General features: G+C 32.0%; 2 protein-coding genes and 1 long non-coding RNA gene across 4 annotated transcripts in view; 2 read left to right on the top strand and 1 right to left on the bottom strand.

Annotated features, from left to right (window-relative positions):
• The first annotated feature begins 7 nt into the window (after positions 1-7).
• LOC148310236 (uncharacterized) lies at positions 8-3,504 on the top strand. The gene is made up of 3 exons (XR_015837424.1): positions 8-207; positions 739-3,232; positions 3,324-3,504. It is a non-coding gene; the product is annotated as an uncharacterized LOC148310236 (long non-coding RNA).
• Positions 3,505-4,289: 785 nt separating this feature from the next.
• LOC148310235 (uncharacterized) lies at positions 4,290-7,287 on the top strand. The gene is made up of 2 exons (XM_088258802.1): positions 4,290-4,563; positions 6,286-7,287. Exons 1-2 carry the CDS (start codon positions 4,447-4,449, stop codon positions 6,484-6,486), a joined length of 318 nt encoding a protein of 105 aa, XP_088114928.1. The 5' UTR covers positions 4,290-4,446; the 3' UTR covers positions 6,487-7,287.
• A 1,142-nt stretch (positions 7,288-8,429) lies between these two features.
• LOC148310234 (nephrin-like) overlaps positions 8,430-22,174 on the bottom strand; it is a 53,756-nt gene continuing 40,011 nt past the window's right edge. Inside the window, exons 4-14 of one of the 2 annotated variants that reach the window (XM_088258816.1) lie at positions 20,818-21,014; positions 19,058-19,168; positions 17,815-18,018; positions 16,666-16,814; positions 15,660-15,813; positions 14,518-14,651; positions 14,260-14,425; positions 12,766-13,128; positions 11,748-11,972; positions 10,752-10,943; positions 8,430-8,886 (exon numbers count right to left, since the gene is read on the bottom strand). In XM_088258816.1, coding sequence (XP_088114942.1) covers positions 8,528-8,886; positions 10,752-10,943; positions 11,748-11,972; positions 12,766-13,128; positions 14,260-14,425; positions 14,518-14,651; positions 15,660-15,813; positions 16,666-16,814; positions 17,815-18,018; positions 19,058-19,168; positions 20,818-21,014 — 2,254 coding nt within the window. In that variant the 3' untranslated portion in view covers positions 8,430-8,527. Of the gene's footprint in view, positions 8,887-9,481; positions 9,746-10,751; positions 10,944-11,747; positions 11,973-12,765; positions 13,129-14,259; positions 14,426-14,517; positions 14,652-15,659; positions 15,814-16,665; positions 16,815-17,814; positions 18,019-19,057; positions 19,169-20,817; positions 21,015-22,174 lie in introns of those variants that run through there. The other variant, XM_088258817.1, reaches the window with a different exon arrangement.

Here is a 22,174-nt window from a genome sequence, read left to right as displayed (position 1 = left end):
TGGAAAGTAAGACAATTGTATCTCAACCGGATATGACGAACGTTTCAACTTTCTATATAATCAGGAAAGTTCTTTGTGAAGTTCATTTGTGCTCTTAGTCGCGTGCAAGTCGTTTAAAGGTTTAGTGGGAAGAGTTCATTGTAATTTATTAAAATTAAATGGTGCAGAAAATAGTTTTTAAGTGACGTTATGGGGGGAATACATTTGGTAAGTGACCTAATTATTATATTATTATTATAATTAACTGTAACATTATTATAGCTTCAAACCAGCTTGTTTTTATTTGTATATTTGTGTTATCATTGCATTGTTGTTTGTTCATTGTTTACTTGTTGAACGAACTATATATTGATATATTATATGTATATTTATAAATTTGGTAGTATTTTGAATTAATTATTTATCCTTTTCATATTTAAATCAAAATATTTTGTAAATGATTTGCTTGCCATTTTAATGGGAATGCATCCATTTGGAAATTAGTATATTATTCTCCCCTCGCTTGAGATCTTAAGGCAAGATAACCTATGGTAGGTCTGGCACACTGGTAACTTAATACATACGTTGCATTTTACCCCAATAAAAGTAAAGATGGTGTAGTTAAAAAAAAGAACACAGTTGGTAACTTTATCTACAAGTTTTTTTTAAACATCTGGTTATACATTTTATAGTATTATGTGTGGATGTATGTACCATGTCATTGTGTATATTGTACTATTATGTCATTATTATTTTTAGTTTTGCATATATGGATTTATGATTGTTGTATCCACAACGACATTAGCCGAAGAAAAAATATCAGTTAATCGACCAACAAGAAGCCTCGGGCAGATAAAAAAATATTTTTATCCATCCAGTCCAGAAAATGTAGATACATCTTTACCAGACATAAAATTACCGGTACAAATGGTGAAATTTTTACCTGAATATCCAGTCTGGAAAATTCATAAATACAGTGGAATACAGATAAAACCAGTTTCTTCGATTCCTTATGTTCATGTACCAAAACAAAAACTTACTACGAATCAGCAAACCTTCAAATTACCGCCATTGGAACACATTCAAAATGTTGTTGGCGCATCCTCACCTTCAGAGACTTTAGACATCCTAAATGAACTAGCATCATCAGAAGATGGACGAGAGCTCATGGCTAGTTATATAAAATCAGAATATCCCGATTCAAATATTTCTGAAAAAGAAATCGTATCCTTAATACACCAATACAAATTGCAGAATCCTCTTCCGGAAATCAAATTACAACAAAATCAACAGAGTTTATATACGCCGAAGAATATTCAATCGAAAAAAGCAAGTTCTGATTTACAGAACACACCGACAAAACATTTACCACCAACAAACATTAATCAACAAAAACAAATATTCAGTCCTCATCAGTCTCAATATCATGCAAAACCAATTGTATACAGACCATCACCTCCATCTAAAATATATATGGGATCAGTTTATCCTCCGAAGCAAAATAACGCTAACTCTGGGTACGCTCTATTACCGAAACCACAAATAATTTATCAATCAAAACCGAGTGGAATTGTTCTTAAGCCACCTTCGCCTCCCTCTCAACCACACGTAAAAACATATGGTGCTTTAAAACATTATGGCCTTCCTTTAGTTATTCAAAAGTATATACCTTCAATACCAGATTTTTTAAATTGGTCATCTCCTCATAAAATATATGAACATTTATCGTTTAATCATGGATTGAAAACACACTTTTATGACAGTAAAAAGACTGAAATTAATAATCCGCCGATACTACCGCCAAAACCTATCGAAATTTTTACTCCACCAAATAATTATGGACAATTGAACATTACAAATAATGCTCATAACATAACTTCGTCCATCATTTATGGATCTCCTTCTATTTCATTAAATAAAACAAATTTTACATTTATCAATGATGTTAATAAAATCGATTATAGTCTTCCTGGGGAAAGTGAATCTTCATTCGTTGTTAAAAGTGAACCAATAATTGTTGCTGATTTGAATTTTTCGAATGATTCGAAAAACGTTGAATCAGTATATGAAATACCATCTAAACTTGAGGGAGTTACATCGGTAGGCGATGAAATTAATTCCGACAAAAATGGTGAAATTTATTATGGATTACCGAAGACGTATTCTTTTTCAGATACTGATAAAGAAATAAATAATAAACAGGTATCAGAAGGCCTTCTAGAAACATATGGCCCTCCGTTACTTCATTATGGACCTCCAAAACCATTTATAAGTACCGAGAATAAGAATATAAATGATCATAAATCAAATATTGATAATTTTCAAGAAAACCGTAATTTATTTTCCACGTTTACACCAAATCAAAGTTTTTATGTTCCCCAATCAAATCAGGATCATGATTTGAAAAGTGAACCAATTGTGGAAAATAATGTGTTTTCGACTCCATATCCCGGGTACGAACCAACTCCCGTGGAATCTGCAGAAGCTCAAAAAATAAATTCTGGTTCATTCATTGATTCATCTTTCGTGGTTCCATTTTCAATGTCAACTGGTGGATTGAAATTCCAAGACTTTGAAAGCGGAATTTATGATTTAAGTAAAGAAAAAAATGTGAATAAACCAGAAAGTGTTATTTCTGATGCTTGGAATGGAGTGGCTCATATAACTTCGCTACCAGACAAGAGCGTGCCCAGCAAAAATCATAATATTCAAAATTCCTATTTCGTCCCAACTTATGAACCCAATAGATTTATGTACGCAGTACAAGAAAATGTTGTAAAGACAGATGTAAAACCAGTGGAATATGCCGATGTTAAAATTATTAATGAAAACATAAATGCAGATGGTCGACCTGTAACAGCATTGAAATATGAACACCCTGAATTTTCATATACACAGTTCAGCCAGATTCCTAATTTGTCAAATAAAGATCAATCGTACTCTCAGATCAGTGAAATTCCTTTAGAAAACAGCAGCGTAAGTTTCCATAATATTCCTGGCTTTGTATCATCATATGGAGAACCTCTACCTTCATACGTATTTAGTGAAGATGTTTTGCCAGATGCAAGCGAAAAAAAGCAATCGATAATACCTTTAGATTCAAAACGTTATTCGAACACTTCTGCATTATCCGATAAACAAAAGGACGAAACTAAAAAAGCCGAAGAGAAAGAAATTTTATTAAATAAAGATAAGTACACGAGAAAACGATGGATGCCGAAATTTAAAAGGAAAGAAGAAAATATTTCTCAAAGTAAGTAAACAAATATCGCTTTTTAATTTTTTTATTTCATTATTTTCTCAACAAAAGGAAGAGTAAAAATGTTATTTTTTTATTATTTCAGCTGCAGTTGTATACGCGGAACCAGTCAAAGATGATAAGTTTTTAACGTCCACCATTCGGCCAACCAGTCAATAATTTATTTTTTCTCGTTTTACTTTTTAACACTTGTAGTTTTACAATAATATTCAAAATACTACAATTTTATGTACTTACCTTATTTTAAATTAAACTTTAAATAATGTTATCATGTTTTATTTTATTCACAAATTATTTCGCCAGATATTGTAAAAATCATATATTTTTAATCGCTTATCTAAGTAGCTTAGATAACTTTGATGGTATCGAGTTAAGTAATTTTGAGAGTATTTAATGTTTTAAATAATTATTTAATTTGTTATATATTTATATATATATATATATATATATATATATATATATATATATATATATATATATATATATATATATATATATATATATATATATATATATATATATACCAAGATTTCTAACTCAAATTGTGATGTAAAAAAACGTGCGAGCATGTAAATAATATAATAAACAATAATAAAACCCCTATCCGCACCCCAATGGTGCATAGGGCACTGCGTCATATAAACGCAGTGTTATCTTGATCGTTTACACATGAAGGAAAGGTGATCAGCCCTCCGCTTCAAGTACCAGTCCAGGGTAATATTGAATAAATATTACAGTGAAAAAATCACTCATATTTATTCTTACCCCCCCTGGGAATCGAACCCGGGTCCTCCAGAACGGTAGCCGAGCGTGCTGACCATTACACTACGGAGGCGGACGCCTGTATGGCATATATTATTGTTGCAAAGCATGAAAAGTAAAGCAAACATTATATGAATTTACATAAGTACAAAAAAAGCCTTACCCATAAATCATGGTCTAATTATACCCTATTTACTCATTTTCTTACTATAATAAGATTTTTTTTGAGATTTTTTATATGGCAAGAAATAGTTTTGTCTATGGGGTGCCCGAGCTTATTCGACTTTTTCTTTCGCGTCTGGTTTTCGTTCCCGCCGGTTGTTTTCGAGTCTCAAAATATAACCTATAAAAAAACCTGTCAAAAACACGTGAAATTCATTTTGGTAACTTGTTTTGCTACGCGCTTTATTGTATTTGTCTATTTAGTAAAAGAAGACTATATCAAAATGGGCAAGAAGAAGGGAGGCAAGAAAGGAGGAAATGCCAAAAATTTCAAGGTTGTCGGTGCTAAGAGTCTTAAAGTGAAAACCAAGGCGAAAGTGGTTAAAACCGACTTGAAAAAGGTACATGATTTTCATATATTTATTCAATATAATTTATATTCTCTCGTACTCGAAATTTGTTTGGTTGGCATCAGTGTGCAAATGTCATGTACATAAAAATCTATATTCACTACAATCAATCTGGGTAAGATTGAACAAAACCAGGCTATGAAGCTGTTGGGTGGGACATATCTCGCCTTCCATACGAAAAAAAATCCTTAGAAAATATTTCTGACGCCCCAATTTCGCTAAAATTATGATTAAAATGAATTTAGAAAATTGTCAGCTGAAAATTATTAAAATATTTTTAATAACTTTGATAAACCCTTCATCCCATTACAGCATAGAAATAAAACTCATTTGAAAATGAAGGAAAAAATCTCCAGTTAATAAAAATTGTCTAAATCTTATAAATATGGTGGAGATATATTTTTTTACCGGTTGTAAATTGTTTTGCTTTAAATTTTTTTAAAAGCTTGTCTGCAGAAAGGATAGTAAGGACACGGGAGGTAGATGTAAAAAATATATCACGAACACCCAGACCAATGGAAAATAAATATTTATTGAATTAATTGTGCAACTGTCGGGAATCGAACCCGTGATGCCAGTTTCGCAGTCGGATGTGTCTACATCTATGCCATGTCGTCTGACATGGCATAGTTGGGTCTGCCCAATGAAGAAATTTATTGTTTTGAAGACATTGTCTAAAAATTAGCATTTTATAATGTTTGTAATACTGTTCAATGTTACCCTGACTTACCAGGTAGCTTTAAATTCAAATTCATAAAATTTACAACTACTACATACGTTAGTATTTGATTATACCTATTTTAACATTAAAAATTAAAACTGATAAAAAATAGTGTTACCAGATTGAGTATAATAATTTATTTTAGTTTTTTCTTCAACCAGAAGTGTTGTGTAATTTGTGATAATGTTTAAGGCCCAGTATTCGTTAAGTTGCAATTCAATTTTCTCTAAATCCAGGTAACATTTAAGGAAAGGAGTTAAAAAATATATAAAAATATTTTATCTGTATATATTCTAAAAAACAAAAAAATATTCAATATTTATTCTTTAAAAGAATCGGGTGTGGAAAGACGTGTTACCTCTCCGGCAGTCGGTCGTTGATTGAATTCTGTGTTTCGTTGTATCCCCTTAATTAAGTTTACGAATTGAATGGTTAAAGTTACAAGATCAAAGTACATCGAAATAAATATAAGTTTTTACACCAATATTTATTTAATGCTGGCCTGAAGCCTGAGGCTGATCATCTTGCCTTCATACAATTAACGATTAACTTAACATTGCGTCAATATGATGTAGTGCCTTATGTACCATTGAGTGGGTGAGAGAAATTAATATAATACCATCAATTTATTGCCATTATCTATGTTATACATATAAGGCTTAGATCTTATGTGTTAAAATCAGAATGCGTTCAGCCACTTCAGGGCTGTTTGTGTGCACACGGTAATTTTAAAAAAAATGTTTGTTGGATATTTTTTGTTTTTTAGAATACACATGGATTTTTTTAGCCTCCTTACCTTTCAATAACTCTTTTCTTTTCAAAACCATGTAAGTATTTTGAAGAAAAACCTATTTTTCTATCCAAAAACAATGTTTAAGGAAAAAATAATTTCCGTAAAATGTTACCTGGATTTAAAGAAAATAAATTTGCGACTTAACGAATACTTTTTTTAAGGTTTTGTCAGACTAATTTGTCTTGTTCAAACCATCTAGTTGAACAAGGAGACCCAGAAGCAGAAGTTGCAGGAGATCGACCAGCAGCTGGTGAAGATCCAAGAGAAGATTGTGAAGAAGCCCGACGCGAAGAAGGGAAAAGTTGGTAGGAAAGGTAAGAACAAGAGGGGAAGGCAGGCCAAGACGGCGCAGGACACTAACGCCGCTGCCGACAAGATCGAAAAATTAGAAGTCTCGTAAATAACTTGACAACCTTTCCCCAAGCTCCGAGGTGACACACTTGCATGATGTATACTTGACTTTTGACTGTCCTTTAGTAAAATTTAAATTAAATTTAAATTTAATTTTAACTGTCCTACTGACATTTAATTTTATCACATTAAATTTAATTTAAGCATCTCAATATTGTATGTTCTAAGAAAACATATCTCATTTGAATTTCATCCCTTAGATTAAAAAAAAATGCATCCTGAGTATTTTTTCTCTCAGTAAGTATCAAAGAAATGCATCACAGTAAGTCCAGATACAGTTACACACTTTACAGATTAAAGATAAGTAAGTTGTTACTGTGGAAATAGTATGCATCGTGAATTTTAACAAATAATTTCTCACCGTTGAAAGAAAATATTTGTGCAATAATTGATGTTTTTCTGTGAGGAATTGCACCCTGATTTGATTGATAAACGAGTACAAGCATTAATAGATACTTTTACATATTTTGTGAACCACAATTTTTGTTCCGCATACATATTTAGATGTATGGGACTCAAAGTTTTCTTAATAGGTTATGGGTATGGTGACTTATCCGAATTTCAAGAATGTATAATTTCTAATGGTATTGTATAAGTATTTTTAAATAAATATTATATATTTAATAGTTCTATCATACCAAAACTCTCAGCGTAGAAAACTGTATTTTTTATTACCTAAGAAGAATGTACACTATTTTGTAATGTATATGGAGTAGCACTTTATTATTTTTATCTCAGAATTTTATAAAAAAATATTATTTCTTTTGAATAAATTAATAATACTTTAAAATTGTTTTCTTTATTATTTTACACACCTATTATACACAACTAACAACTAAGTGTATTGCTTGTATTTGAAACCCCCCAAAAAATGCATTGCTATTTTTTTATTCATTTATTTAAAAAAAAAAGAGATATTTACTAGTGATGAAACGGATAGTGAATTAGCCGGATATTCCGATCCCTACTTTTGGGGGTCAAGTAACCGCCCTACATATAAGAACATACGTGATACGCGCGGTTTTTCTTCACCATTCCGCGCTAACCCGTATGACCTACGTGCACGAGAAAAGATATCTGTTCCAAAAATATTTGATGTGTACCGGATAAACTGACAAATTTTTGTCAGGTTTCATTCATACCTGAAAATATTTTGTGACATCAAACGTTGTGATTTTTTTGCTTGTTTATAAAAAATATGCCTGAAAAGAACCCGAAGGTAGGGTGGTTTGTCAAACTTTGTCAAGTTTGGATATTGTTTTGCATTAATGCAGCACCGTTTATAGTCAGAGATTGTTTTCTGAAGCCAGCCTTGTCTATTCAAACGAGCGCAATCGCCTTTTGCCCACAAACGCAGAAACCATTGTGTTTATTTGTCACCTTTAGTTCATTTTGAATATTAGTAAACTGTTTTACACACTTGTACCTATTTGTTTGCCATAAATAAACAACCTACATTTATCAGATTTTCATTCATTTGGCACGTATTCTATTATTTAATTAGGTATCATACCTATCTAATATGGAGAGTAGCATTAATTGCACTAATTTAATAAAAAAAATTAAAAAATTTAACCACCCTGTATCCAGCCAGATATTAAATTACTATCCGGTAATCAGCCGGATAGTAAAACAAGACCGAATACCGGATAGTTATCGGATATTCATTTCATCTCTAATATTTACTCAACCCTGTTTTTAAGGAAATACTGTATTTAATAAATATTAAAATGCATCAAAAAACTGAGCACTGCATAATATCTCTCAAAACATACATGTACAAAGTTAACTTAAAATTAATGAGACTCCGTCACCTCTGTGACCAGATCGCTCCATCTTGTTGATTGTCACCCACACAACCCTCTACTCGATCCATTAATGTATTATTTTTCCATTCCATTAAATTTCTCAAGATAAGACCAAACAAAAAAAGATTTTTCTCTTATTTTATTATCAGTTAGTCATTTTAACAGTTATATTTTTCTAAATAAACAATAATTTAAATATAAATACACAAAGCCTCCACATATTCAGACTATACTCTCTTTACTGATCGAAAACATGTGTAAAGTTGAGTTTATATTCTCCAAACTTCTATCATTCATTGGCATGGACCCATTACATCTAGCAATTTCTTTTCTATGTTTATTTGTCTCAAAATTCCTGCCAATTCCCGGTGCGTATCTCTTTTTACTGGTTTTCCCGCCTTCCAACGGTAGATTGGGCTTGTTGAGTCTACTGATAGATGGCGGTAGAGGCTCTTCATTTTCTTTATTTTGTACTACAGTTAAGTCTTCTATAATCTTTGGTTCAGAATTATGTCTTGTTAATATAATACCATTTGTCACGGTTTTACCATTTTTGTACAGTAAGGGTTTTTCAGTGATATCTGTAAAAAGAAAAATTATTATTTTATTTGAAAATTTTACAGAACAGTTACATAAATATATTTACATTAATGAGTAAAAAAAACAGGTATTTGTACCATTCCAGTTACAAAATTTTACATTTGTAATTTAATATAAATACCTGGAAGAGGGACGGAAGGGACGAAAAGGGAAAAGGGAACGATAAAGGCTCAAGTCCAAGACAAAAATTGTGAAAATTGGGACACCACAATATGAATATTGACTTACTATGTAAGCAATCTCAGTGCTGACAATGTCAAGTAGAACATATCAAAATTCTCATATTCATCGTTGCACAATTTTGATGAACGATAAATAAAGGAGCCTTGTTTAGAGTTTGTTCTACGCGTAAGAAGCGCGTTATACAATAGGAGTTTGTTAAAGCCAGAGAAATAAATTTACCTCTCGAGTTTAATATATCAAAGGAAGTAATAATCTTTTACTTTGATTTACCAGCTGAATATTAGATAGTGCATTCAATATTTAAAATGATTGTCCATCAAATAAAATAGTGTCCAAATCGGATTTTCAGACGTGCATCGAAATAAAAAAATGTAACCTTAACAAAATAATATATATATCAAATCAAATGTATGAGGATTTTGGATGCAATCATTTATTTATTTATTTATTTTTATTTATTTATTTATTGTAAGGCCAACAGACAATTTAGTATAACATAAATATACATTCAATTAAGTAATATTTGTAATGTCCAATTACAGGCTTTAACATAATTGTTACAAATAAGTGAGGTACCTTTTTGTTTCTGTGCGCATACATACCAATGTTCATAATTACATGTAGAAATGCATACACCATTCACTGGTATGATAGTGCCTTAAATGAAAAGTAGTGTAACTTATTTTTTCCATAAACATAATTAAATTAAATTTCATGAACGTGATATGCATGCGCATGCGCATATATATATACAAATAAGCAATAATAATTACATACTATTTTCAAGATTAAAGGATTCTTCAATTTCTTTCTTAAAGGATTGTAGTGTAATATTGAATATATCTGTATTCTCATATTTATTATTAATTAAATAACAGGTTCTGTTAATGAAAGAATTTTGATATGACTTGGTATTACATCATGTAATTATCTGCTGAAAAAAAGAGTTATTTATGCTAATAATAAGTTGCATTCCAAAATAATAAATGTGGTTCAAAACCATATCTAAATAACTTCAAAAATAATTTAACAATTTAACACCATTTCATAAGGGTTGTGGTGATGCGATTAGTCTCGCAGATTGAGTCAAAATTTGTAACATTTATTAACAGGCCACTTAGGCCCACTAAGAGTATGAAATTGGAATATTTGTGTGTCTATTAAGAACACAAATATTTGTCTTAAAAAAAAACAATAATAATTTACTACTTAAACTTGGCAGTTTAATGTAAATATCTACTTCATTAGATAATTCTAAATTTGCCCACAAAACCTTCACATTTAATACGATGTTTTATAGGCCTGTCTTTTTTATTTAAGTTTTCTTGATAAAAGCACTGTTAATAATAATAATAAATTTAGATAATTTAAATAGCACCATTTTCGTAAAATACTACCTCAAAGGTACTTCACTGTGATTGGATTGAAAAAAAAGGAGATAGTGGAAATGATTTAGTAAACAATTGCGTTTTAGTCTTTTTATAAAGATCATCTCACTCTCACTATTTCTAACTACTGGTGAAAGAGCATTCCACGCCATCAGTCCCGCAACAGCAAAGTTACGCTCGCCAAATTTACTGCGCCGGTAAGATCATTTGGCCATAGCGGTTATAGTTGATTGAAGCATTAAGAAGCATGTATCAATATTTCAAGTAATTTTTACCTGCATTGGAAGATGTAAGGTAATTTCCTTTATCTCTCGTGATTGTGTTATCACCTTTGTCCTTTTTAAGTTCATCACTTATCACAGTTTTACTTTTTTTCTTAATTATTAGTATTATTACTAGAAATGCTATAGTTAAGACTATTCCTAAAGCTATACCCGACCACAGTCCTACGTCTGCAGGAATTCTATCTGTAAAAAATGAAATAAAAATAATCATATTTAAATAGAAAACAATAATAATTTGTTTATAGATTTGGCGTTTAATTTGTAGAGCTCCATTTTTAAGTATGTATTAAATGTTAAATAATGATTTTTTTGAGTCTACTAAGTTGTATTTTATTGTTTTAAAAAAACATAAAAAATGAATTTTGTGACAATTGTTCTGCCTAGTTATGGCATTTTCAAAAGAAACATTTTCATTAATTTGAAAATGCCATAACTAGGCGAAACAATAGGTGACAAAATTTATTTTTCATGTGTGTTTTAAAACAATAAAAATTTATATTATCCACTGACATTTCGTAATGGAATTGCATTTTAATATATTATTAGATTAAAACCAATATTTTTAGCTTTTCCACTTTATTTTTATTTGACCAGCGACCGGGTTTCGTCGTTACCAACATCATCAGACTGGTGGGAGGCTATACAAATTGTTATGTTATATATAAAACAAGGCAGGAGTTAATAACCATGATTGTATCAAATTGTATCAAATCATGGTTATCAACTCCTGCCTTGTTTTATATATAACATAACAATTTGTATAGCCTCCCACCAGTCTGATGATGTCGGTAACGACGAAACCCGGTCGCTGGTCAAATAAAAATAAAGTGGAAAAGCTAAAAATATTGGTTTTAATCTAATAATATATTAAACAATAAAAAATAACTTAAATCAGTGTTTGATTTAACATTTAATACATAAAAAAAATTTTTTGAACAATTTGGGGGGTAATTTATTATGATTTTTTTGTTGAACATTACAACTCACCAAATACTGGCAATGATTCACTGGTTTCAGCAATCAGTTTCACTGGTTCGCTTTCTCCCCATTTGTTATATGTGTACACCAGTATTTCATACTTTTGGCCGCTTGCGAGATTGCCTATCCTCATTGTTGATAAAGGTGTACTTATGTTGTTTAGTAATTTTGATGCATTGTTCGTTATGCCCCAGATAGATAAGCCGTACATTTGCTCAGGTGTATTTTCACTTTCTGTAAAAAGAATGTTATTGATTTATTAATTTTTTGGGTCAATTACTAGCTGCAGAGTTCACAGCCTCCACTGCAGAAAAACATGTGGGAGTCCACTGTTATACAGACGGTGCTTGACTTTTGCACATAATTGGTTTCTAAAGTCGAGAATAGAGAGTAGAGAATGTTTGTTTTAAATACAATTAATAAATTACATATTTTATTAAATATGACATCTTCGACGAAACATCAATAATATCTAAATGGTTTATTATTTGCGTATCTATTGTTGTAATAGAAATCTAATAGTATATTAGAATAAATAATAGATAACATATTGCTGGTGTGAGTATCATACCTATTTGAACATACAGTGATCAGTTTGTATTGTTTGTATTGTAATAAAGATTTCTCCTGTGGTTTATTAAATCTTTTTCAAACCCTTATCCGCACCCGATGGTGCATAAAGGACTGCATCATATAAACGCAGTGTTATCTTGATCGTTAACACATGAAAGAAAGGTGATCAGCCCTCCGCTTCAGGTACCAGTCCAGGATAATATTGAAATAAATATTTCTCACATGGTTGTATTAGAGAGCGGGAGACACTTACAAGCGTTATATTTGATTACTTTTGGTAGAGCGCGAGAGACGCCAAAAAACATTTGACCCCCCCTGGGAATCGAACCCGGGACATCCAGTACGGTCTGATCATTACGCTACTGAGGTGGACCGAATCTTATAGACATGATGTTTATCACATTTAATCTTCGCTTTATTCTCATATGCAATAGAGACCACAATACTTTATTACCTTTCATGCACTGTACGATGATTGCATTGGTGCTTGCGTTCACTGTGCACTCATTTGGTTGGTCTGGTTTTCTGAAAGCATGCTTCAAGTACAGCTTGCATGGTATTTTCTGCTCCCCTACTTCGTTAGACGCCCAACACGATATAAGGATTTCATCTACATAGTTAGTTTCTAAAGATCTCAATATGTGATCAACACCCAATATATTTTGATCACTTATCAATATGTTTTCATTAACAATTTCACTTTGGTTTTCAAATCTCCAGAAATACTTTGTTGGTCTGGGCAGTGACTTGAGAGGGCAAGACAGAGATTCTGTAACCTGGTCAATTGAGACCATTCTTTGCTCGCATCTTGGCATATCTGAAACGAATTTCAGTTATTCAAATAATAATTACATATCGCTCACTCTTTTCAGCAACATCAAATATCAAAAATCGTCAATTTTTAGTTGTGCGTGTTTTCGGAATGCCCGGAAAATTTACTATATCCCAGCAAAAGCGGCATATTTTTATCTTAATATTTACCTGCTACAGGGCAGAAAGTGTCGTTTGTGCATTTTGAAGAATATGTATTGTTTAATTATTTTTTTAAATATACTAAATATTTTTCAAGTGGAGAATAAACATTCAGGTTTCACCTAAAAAGATCTGCTGCACAGTAAAAAGTTCAATAAGTGTCTTGATATTTATTTTATGATTATATTTTTAAACTTTAAAAACGATCTGAAAAATCAAGTTTTTTGATATATGACATTGTTGAAAGGAGTGAGCGATATGACCTTTTCAGAATATAAAGCAAAACGACAAAATAATATTTATGGATTTTCTAAGCAGAATACTAGAAGAATTGCTTCTAAGAGATCATAGTCAGGATAGAAATAGTGATTTTTTTTCAAATTGCAAAGCCTCCCTATCAATAGTAATTTAGACTTCAATCTGTGTATGTATATGAATTGTATGATGCTTTATTTTCTCAATGCTTCTTTATTTAATGAAATATTTCATATGAATTATTATAGTTTGAAGATTTTCTTAAGACAGATTGGTAAAGAGAGAGACATTATAAACACTATAAAGAAAGTCCGAGTATTTTGTCTGTTTCATTAGGGGAGAGAAATAAGAAATAATATTACAAGGAAATTATTGTATTTTACGGAAAAATCAAAGATAAGAGCAGCCTATACTATTCCCATGAATAAGACGCATCTTCTTGCTTAAGAACATGAGAGTATATGCGGACAAATAAAAATTGCGTTGGTTATCCCAGTGCGGAGCAACCCGATAAGAAAACCAAGTCATTCATTTACAACAATGATCAGCTGTATTGAAAAATTTATGTATGGTGATTCAAAGAACTTATGTAGTGACTACTGAATATGGTCATAATATTGCGTTCTTGGGATATTGGCTTATCAAATGATAATCAACTTGTTAAAATGGATTTTATATTTTTGTTTTCTATAAACTATCATTGGTTTGACTGTTTGCTTACATAATACTTGAAGAAATAATGTGTTACTTTCCCCACTGCCTTCTAGATTATAAGCCTTGCATGAATAGTTTCCAGAATGCATAGTTGATGGATTCAATATCAAGAGATCACTCGAAGATAGACTTATTCCACTATTGTTAAAAGTACTTCCTTGAATTGTTGCTTTCTGTAAACAAAAACACAATATCTTGCATAATAAGAATAGTTTTGCATAATAAGAATGCCAAAATTAATGATAAACATAATAAAATATAGTACATTTGCAAACCACTCTGTATTGGTGATCCAAGGATTGGCCTCGACCATACATCGCAACTGTATGACGTCTCCTTCGTGTATTGAATTATTGCCATATCTGTTTGTCACAAGTGTTAAGGTGAGCAACGGTTTAACTGCAATGAAAATTATTCAAATACTCAGAATTGGAATATGTTGGTAACAATTATTTTTTTCATCAATAAATCAAACACCACATATACCATAGCTTCAGTAGGCACAGAAAAACCATGTGCCATTTAAAAAAGGCACCAGTTTTCTGCTTATTTGTGTGGTGACTTTTAAGAAGGATGTTGACAAAAATAAAAGATGTAAGTGTTTTACTTGAGAGGTGTAAATGACATAATAGAAAGTACCTACGCATTAAAAACTAAATGGCGATGTAAGGACAGTCTTAATATTTCCTAACTAACAAAGTGACCATCAACATAAAAATATTGTTATCTTGTATTTTGGATGAATGGACAGTATTATTAGTTATTTTAGCAATGTGGAAATGTCCAAAAACCGCATCTTAGGACCTACATGACTTCTCTATAACACTAGAAGCCATGTGCAGTAAAGGTCACTTGTGCAGCATCCACTCAAGTAATTATCAAGTTAAAGCTTAGTCACTAAACAAACTGTTAATGTGCAGGTCTCTCATATAAAAAAGAACAGGTTGATAATATTGACTTATTTTTTTTACTCCCTTTTAACTATTTACGACCTATATTGGTTTAAATAGGCTAGTCCAGGGGTAGGAAACTTGAATTCTTAAAACAGCATTCAGCCTATTGGCTACTCATATACGGCCTTTTGATTTATACCAATTAAAAAATAAAAACAGAATTTATAACAAAAAAAAATCATCTTCCATATGGATTTCCCCGCAAAACTCCAAATTAAGTCAATGGATTAACTCGAATTTTTTATAAATGTGAATCAGATAAATGAATGTGGCCTTAAGAATCTAAAAGGTTCCTCACCCTTGGACTGGTCACAGACAAGATAATTAGGTACTAGAGATTTATGTCCATGGAGATGGTTACTGTGTTTCAATTGCAGATGTCAATTATGACCTTGTCAGAAATAAGAATCCACGGTCTGTATGTGTTTGCTACATATGTTAAGATGGAACTTACAGAATATATTCAGCCGCATGGTATGAAGTTTGCTTGCATGACTCGGTGCAAGGACAGCATTAGTAGCCAGGCAAGTGAGGTCCTGCCCATTATGTTCCGGTTTAGGCTTGAAGTGAAGCGTTGACATTATTTCATTTCTAGTGACTTCGGTAACCTGTATTATTTAACAAATTATTATTTATTTGATGAAATTCATCCTAATTTGAGCTGGGTATACACTATATTGCGAACATGTTGATGGGGACATTATGCTTCCAACAACTGAGAAAATGCGAGCCTTAAAGTTGGGCAGAATATTAGTTTATTGCATTAGCAGATTGAAATGGATTGCTGCCCAACTGTTGCATGCTTAAAGGGTTCATGACCATATTGGATCAGCAGCTTAACACGCATAAAATAAATGTATATATTAAATACACTTTATGTTCCATAAAACTAAAATCATCTTGCATTGCTTCAAAATTATATATCGTACTAGTTTTTACTCAACCTGCTATCTATATAAGTACAGAATTATATGTAGTTTTTTGACGCTTACAATGTAATATGAATAATCATTTCAATATGTTTATTATTTCATTTTAGAAAATAGACATACTTTAAAAGACTTTTTTTATTTAAAAAAATGTTTTTTTTTTGGTTCGTGCAAAAATTGATTTTGTACATTAAATACAGGTTATGCAAAAGTAACGTCCAATAAAGAAAGAATAAAAAGTTATAGTAAATTATTCAAATAAAAATAGGAATCATTGATATACATGTTAGTAATTTACAAAATAACTGTTTGAAATCAGTACATGTTTTATTTATAATATCCTCCAGTTTCAAAGCAAACAGCTCTTCCTCAAGACTAATTAAAGAAGCTATATTTGCTTAGAAGCCGTTCAACATCATAATAACGAATATATAAAGGCTTGAAAATTATTAGTTATTTTGCAAGTTGCAAGATGTAAATCACAAAGTTTGTGTTTCAAATATTGATTGGATCATGTTAGTGTTTACATACAATCTGTTGGTCGGTTATGATCTTTCCATCGAGCCACCAGGATATTTCCGGCAATGGATGAGACCCATTAATGTAGCAGGGTAACTCGTACATCTGTCCCGCTGATAAAGCTTGCTTGCTGCTCAGAATGTTGACTGTTTCAGGACTGACTGAAATTTGACACAAAGCCAAATGAATGAATAATATCATCTCTATGCAGGAAATCACAGAATCAGCTTTGGTGAAATTTCTCTTCCCGCAGCTTACAGCACCAAAGCTTGTTTAAAATAGAAACTTGTTGTATTTTAAACAAGCTCATTTTCATTTACATTCACCAATTTCATGTAATCATATTGTTTTATTAAAAAACTGTAATTATAGTATATAATTATGTTTTTTATGTAAGCCAGCATTGATTTTTTCTTCTCTTCCCAGAAGCCATCTATCCATATTAGCACTGATTACTAGGAATTTTAAAGTAGCTGCACGAATATGGCAAGTAAACGTAGTACGAGATAACTCATAGTCGGCGTCCTAGCAAAGAACGCAAACTACGAGTTATCTCATAGTTGGCAGTCAACGTGTTAACTCCAAAACTAAATGTGAAAAATATGCTTTGTGTTATATGCTGAGAAAGGTCACCATAACATCTGCGAGTTTATGACTACTTTCTAAACAGGAACTAAATTTGACATAAGTAAGAATCCTTCAACAATTTATGTTAAGCATTATAGTACAAATTAGAAAAAAATGAAATACAAATGTTTTATGAATTTTTTTTCAGAGCAAAATAAATACCTGAATGAAAATGTTATATTCCAAGGGTAATTGATATTGAGCAATTTCTTCTAACCAATAGGCGCGGTAGTGCAGTTAAACGCTCGAATGCAAAACTATTAACACAATGTTGTCGGGCAGTTTTTATCAACCCGACCCTAATTTTACTCGGTCTGCCGCGCGACCCTCACTATACTAATCACAAGTAACCGCAAACCCAATTCCGATCTGTACAATGTTTTTTGGCGACTATCGCGCTCTACCAAAAGAAAAGCAAATAGAATGCTTATAAGCGTCTTCCACTCCCTACCAACAGTATGTAAAATACGCTTTTAAGCGTTTCCCGCAAACAATGTGTTAATAATAAAAATATATTATTTCATCATTTCTTACCATATAAATCAATCTGGAGATTGGAAGAGAGAGGGGCCGTGATGTTATTATTGGTGGCCAAGCACTGAATGGTGGCTCCGTAGAAGTCTCTGGTCAGCGTGAGGAGTAGTTGGTTTTCTCTTAGTCCTGGAACTTCACTCGGCTCATCAGTACTATCCAGCAAGGTGGGCCCTTTCCACCAGGTAAGCCTAGGAACTGGCTGACCTGAAAAATATTTATAATTTTTATTAATCTGAAAAATATTTATTTATAATTAGTACATTAGAGTCTCGATTATTTGACCTAAACCGACCGCGGCAAGGTCGGATAAGGGAAAAGTTAGGATAACACGGAAAATGATACAAACGACATTGAAAATGTGTTAATTTTATTTGCACATGGAAAATTTTTCACATATGTACATGTAACATATCTGAATGTTATGAACTACAGCATCAAAATGCACTTACAGCAAATTAATAAAACATGTTTTACAGTAGGTACATACTCACATACATGCAGTGAACCCCGAAACTAAACTAAAGCTTAAGCCGATAGGTCGGATAACTCGGAAAGTCAGATAACCGAAGGTCGGATAAACTACTGTATCACATTATTGCAAGTATAGAATTTTTTTTAGATTTTGAACTATGTTGAAATTATTGATTCCTGTATTGAAGAAATCAAATCCTTAACTAAATACTTGTTGATGACGTATTTGGCCGGATGTGGTATTAAAAGAAACCAGATCAATTTTATTATTCGATGAAAACGTACACATGTTTAATATTTCTCGATCTTTGGGCGGGGAAGGATTCAGTGACATAAATGAAAACAATATTGATGAATTGATGAATAACGTGGTCTTAGATGAAGAAGATTTGATGGGTCTGGTTGATGAAAAGGATAGTAATATCAGCGATGAAAGCCTGGAAACCAATTTCAATGAATCCAATGAAAAATTTTATTCCGAAAGATGGAATGAAAGCTTACAATTGTTTGAAAATTCATAAATACATTCAATTGCTTAAAAGAGCGATTAGCTGAAGTAACGAAACGCTTAGAAATATGTAAAGCCCAATATAATAAAATTGACGAAGAAACGCAGGCAAAAGTTATTTTTGACAAAAAAAATATAATTCAGCTGATAATGAGAATGATAAAGAAATTAAGCAACCAGTATTATTAATACCAGTTGCTTAATTCGCTCCCCCGATAATGCGGAACCTATCTCAACGTCATAGGAGGGTTTACTGTAATTTACCTCCGACAGCCAAGCAGACCAGAAGTAAGGTGTCTCCTTCATGTAGCGGTCCCACAGAGTTTTCCACTTTAGATCCAATCTCGTCCATGAAGAATGGCTTACTGGGTAGAACTAAAAATGATAAAACATTATTCAAAGCATTAGAGAATTCTCAAAAATTTTAAAAATTGACTGAAGCCACAATTTTCCAGATCATTTATGTTTGAGAAAATAATAATTGCAAAAAATGTATGATTTGGAGATTTAATGAAAAACATACGTAATACATAAATAATATATTAAAAAAACTAAAAATTGTCGTTTTGTGTCTAATGATAGCAACCAGCCAATGACAAGTCGCAAGCCGTTTAAATGTCCAAACATCTATATTCCCTAAGAAATTTTCATTTCTGTTGAGAAAGATATAAAAATCTATGGATATATATATATATATATATATATATATATATATATATATATATATATATATATATATCCATGTACACTTCTCAAACACAAGTTATTCACCCCATTCAAACAATACAGTAAACCCTTATAATGTTGAGATAGGTACGGCATTATCAGAGGGTTAGGGATTTTAGGAGGTTTATATTTTGAATTGTATTTTTACATTTTAACCAGCGAAAATGACTGAAATGAGTCATTATTAAATTAAAATACAATTTTAAAACGTTTAGCCCGTATAACGTTCCTCCCATAATATGGTACTTATGTCAACCTTATAGGGGGTTTTACTGTACTTTCAAAGAATCTTTGTTAGCTTTCTACCCGTTCGCCGTAAAACCCAATACAGATATCCCCTATAAATAACGTAAACTATTAAAAATTCATAATAACATTACGGTTTTCATTTGGGTTAATGGATAATCCAATAATAAAATGCACAGCATAAACTCCCCGCTTTCGTAACTAATTTCGATCATTAATATTCATGAGGTTTTTATCGGATTCATAAATTTAATGACGATGATTTGAAATTGGCTCGCGCACTTTCGATAGATGTTATCAGACGAATAAATTGCATAAGAATGTAGTGTAAAGTGTGCAAATATATTTTTAACATCCATGTTTAAGGTCGAGCCTAATTGGTTTATTTTTAAATGGAATGTGACTTTGCAACATTGATTCCCAGTTGTATTAGTGAGGAGGAAATAGCTACTTTAAAAGTTGTCCAAAAGGGTATATTTTGGGGTATATTTTATAAAAAAAAAGTTCGTTAGTGCAAAATCTTAAATCATGCCACGGGTAAAGCGTCATGTGTTGGACGTAAGAGCAACACATTCATACTATATGTTACTCATAGCCAAAAGCGTGCTTCCTGACAGATATTGATGCTAGAATTTTCTATGTTTTAGAATGCATTGTTCTTTCTAAGGTTATTACTATTGTCATTGCTTCACAAGCCGGCTGTCCAAACTCAAAACACAGTAAGGGACATTTTTTTACACTACGTTTTTTTTGCATTTTTAGACTAAGTAGATTTTACTTAGTCCAAAAATGCAATAAACGTACTACAAAAAAAATGTCCCTTTCTGTGTTTTAAGTTTGAACAGCCGAAGCATTGTAAAATGAATCATAATAGAATTATGTGCTTACATTTTTTGTTTTTTGACCAAATTAAGCCAGAGCATCGCGTGGCCGGGTACAGCTAGTATATTATAATAAATATAATCATAAATAAAGAAATAGTGGTATTTACTAAGTAAAACATTAATTAAAAAAAGTATATTATAAATAGGGATGTCCCATGTCCCGCTCACCGACGACGCTGAGCGCGATGCCCGAGTTGCGCGTGGGCGAGCGGCTGAAGTCGGCCCGGCAGCGGTAGGTGCCGCGGTCGGCCGCCAGCACGCGGTCCAGCAGCAGCGCGGCCGGCTCGCGGTGGAACGTGAACAGCGCGCGCCCGCCGTCCGGGAACTCCTTGCTGCGCCAGTGCTTCAGCAGCCGGGCGTCGTAGCTGATCAAACAAGCGATCAAGTGTAAGTGACGTTAGCACGGTACATAATGTACTGACTCTCTTTCCTTCCTGCATATTCCATTTCACCCTTTTACTCCCACCCTCACATACCCTCACACACACACACACAAAAGCCTTATTAGTGTGAAATCAACTTTTGTTGAGTGTACCCGTAATATAAAGGTCTAAAATTATAATAAAGGTGTACGAGGGCCGACCCAAAAGTAACAATAAAAAGTAAATTTTACACACTTAATTAAATGATTTTTTTTAATTTACACACTTATGTACCATGTTATGAGCCGAAAAAAAAATGGTTAAAAACGGTAATGTTTGGAAGTTTTTTTGACGTTTTTAGTCTCCCGATTTTTACGTTTCAGCGATTTTTTAAAAACAACTTTAAAAAAAAAATCATTTAATTAAGTGTGTAAAATTTACTTTTTATTGTTACTTTTGGGTCGGCCCTCGTACTAGAATTGCAAACAGATATGACTCTCAAGTCTTTTTTTAAACGTTTCAATATGCATATTTAGTTCTTTGTCTAATAAGTTTGCCGACCACTGTACTAACCCAATACAAGTCTCGTGGTTGCATACGTGTATATCATATAAAATATAAGTATTAAAAAATATTTGTTATTGTTATTATTACTCCAATCTTTCACCAAAAAGTCTTTCGATTCAATCCGGCGCTGAACAGGTCAATATATCGATATTGGGAAGATTGGCAACCCTATACAGTGGAACCTCTCATAACGAGCATAATTCGTTTCAGAATCTTACTTGTTAAGTGATTTTTTTTTGTTTTGACTGGCGCGGAAGCCCCTACCTTCACATTTCTCTGTAACTCGTTATGCGAAATGTCGCTCGTTCAGGGAGCAACTTTTTTCAAATTTTCTTTTGCTCGTTATGCGAATTACTCGTTATGAGAGGTTCCACTGTACTTTATTCCCCTTTTTATACTAATTCGATGCTTACATCATCATTGAATAAGTATTTTTTTTACTATGTCGTTTCGAGCTTCAAGCTGTAGAGCTTCGAAGCACCTGCTACTAGAAATAAATTTAGTGGCATTTAAAAATATTATATAATTAAAAATCTACATTTTTTACTCGAAAAATCACGCAAATAATGTAAATTAAATTCTGCTTCTCGAAGTGT

The sequence above is a fragment of the Brachycentrus maculatus genome, unplaced genomic scaffold (genome assembly GCF_059751285.1).
Source record: "Brachycentrus maculatus isolate JH-2025_06_01 unplaced genomic scaffold, ASM5975128v1 h1tg000104l, whole genome shotgun sequence".
Taxonomy (NCBI): Eukaryota; Metazoa; Arthropoda; class Insecta; order Trichoptera; family Brachycentridae; genus Brachycentrus; species Brachycentrus maculatus.
Note: the sequence above shows the minus strand (reverse complement) of the source record. Positions and strands in the feature narration are given on the sequence as shown.

Excerpts from the sequence above, each read along its gene's own strand:
- LOC148310235 (XM_088258802.1), top strand. The coding sequence starts at position 4,447 with ATGGGCAAGAAGAAGGGAGGCAAGAAAGGAGGAAATGCCAAAAATTTC. Across the intron at positions 4,564-6,285 it reads TTAAAACCGACTTGAAAAAG|TTGAACAAGGAGACCCAGAA; the intron begins GTACATGATTTT and ends CAAACCATCTAG.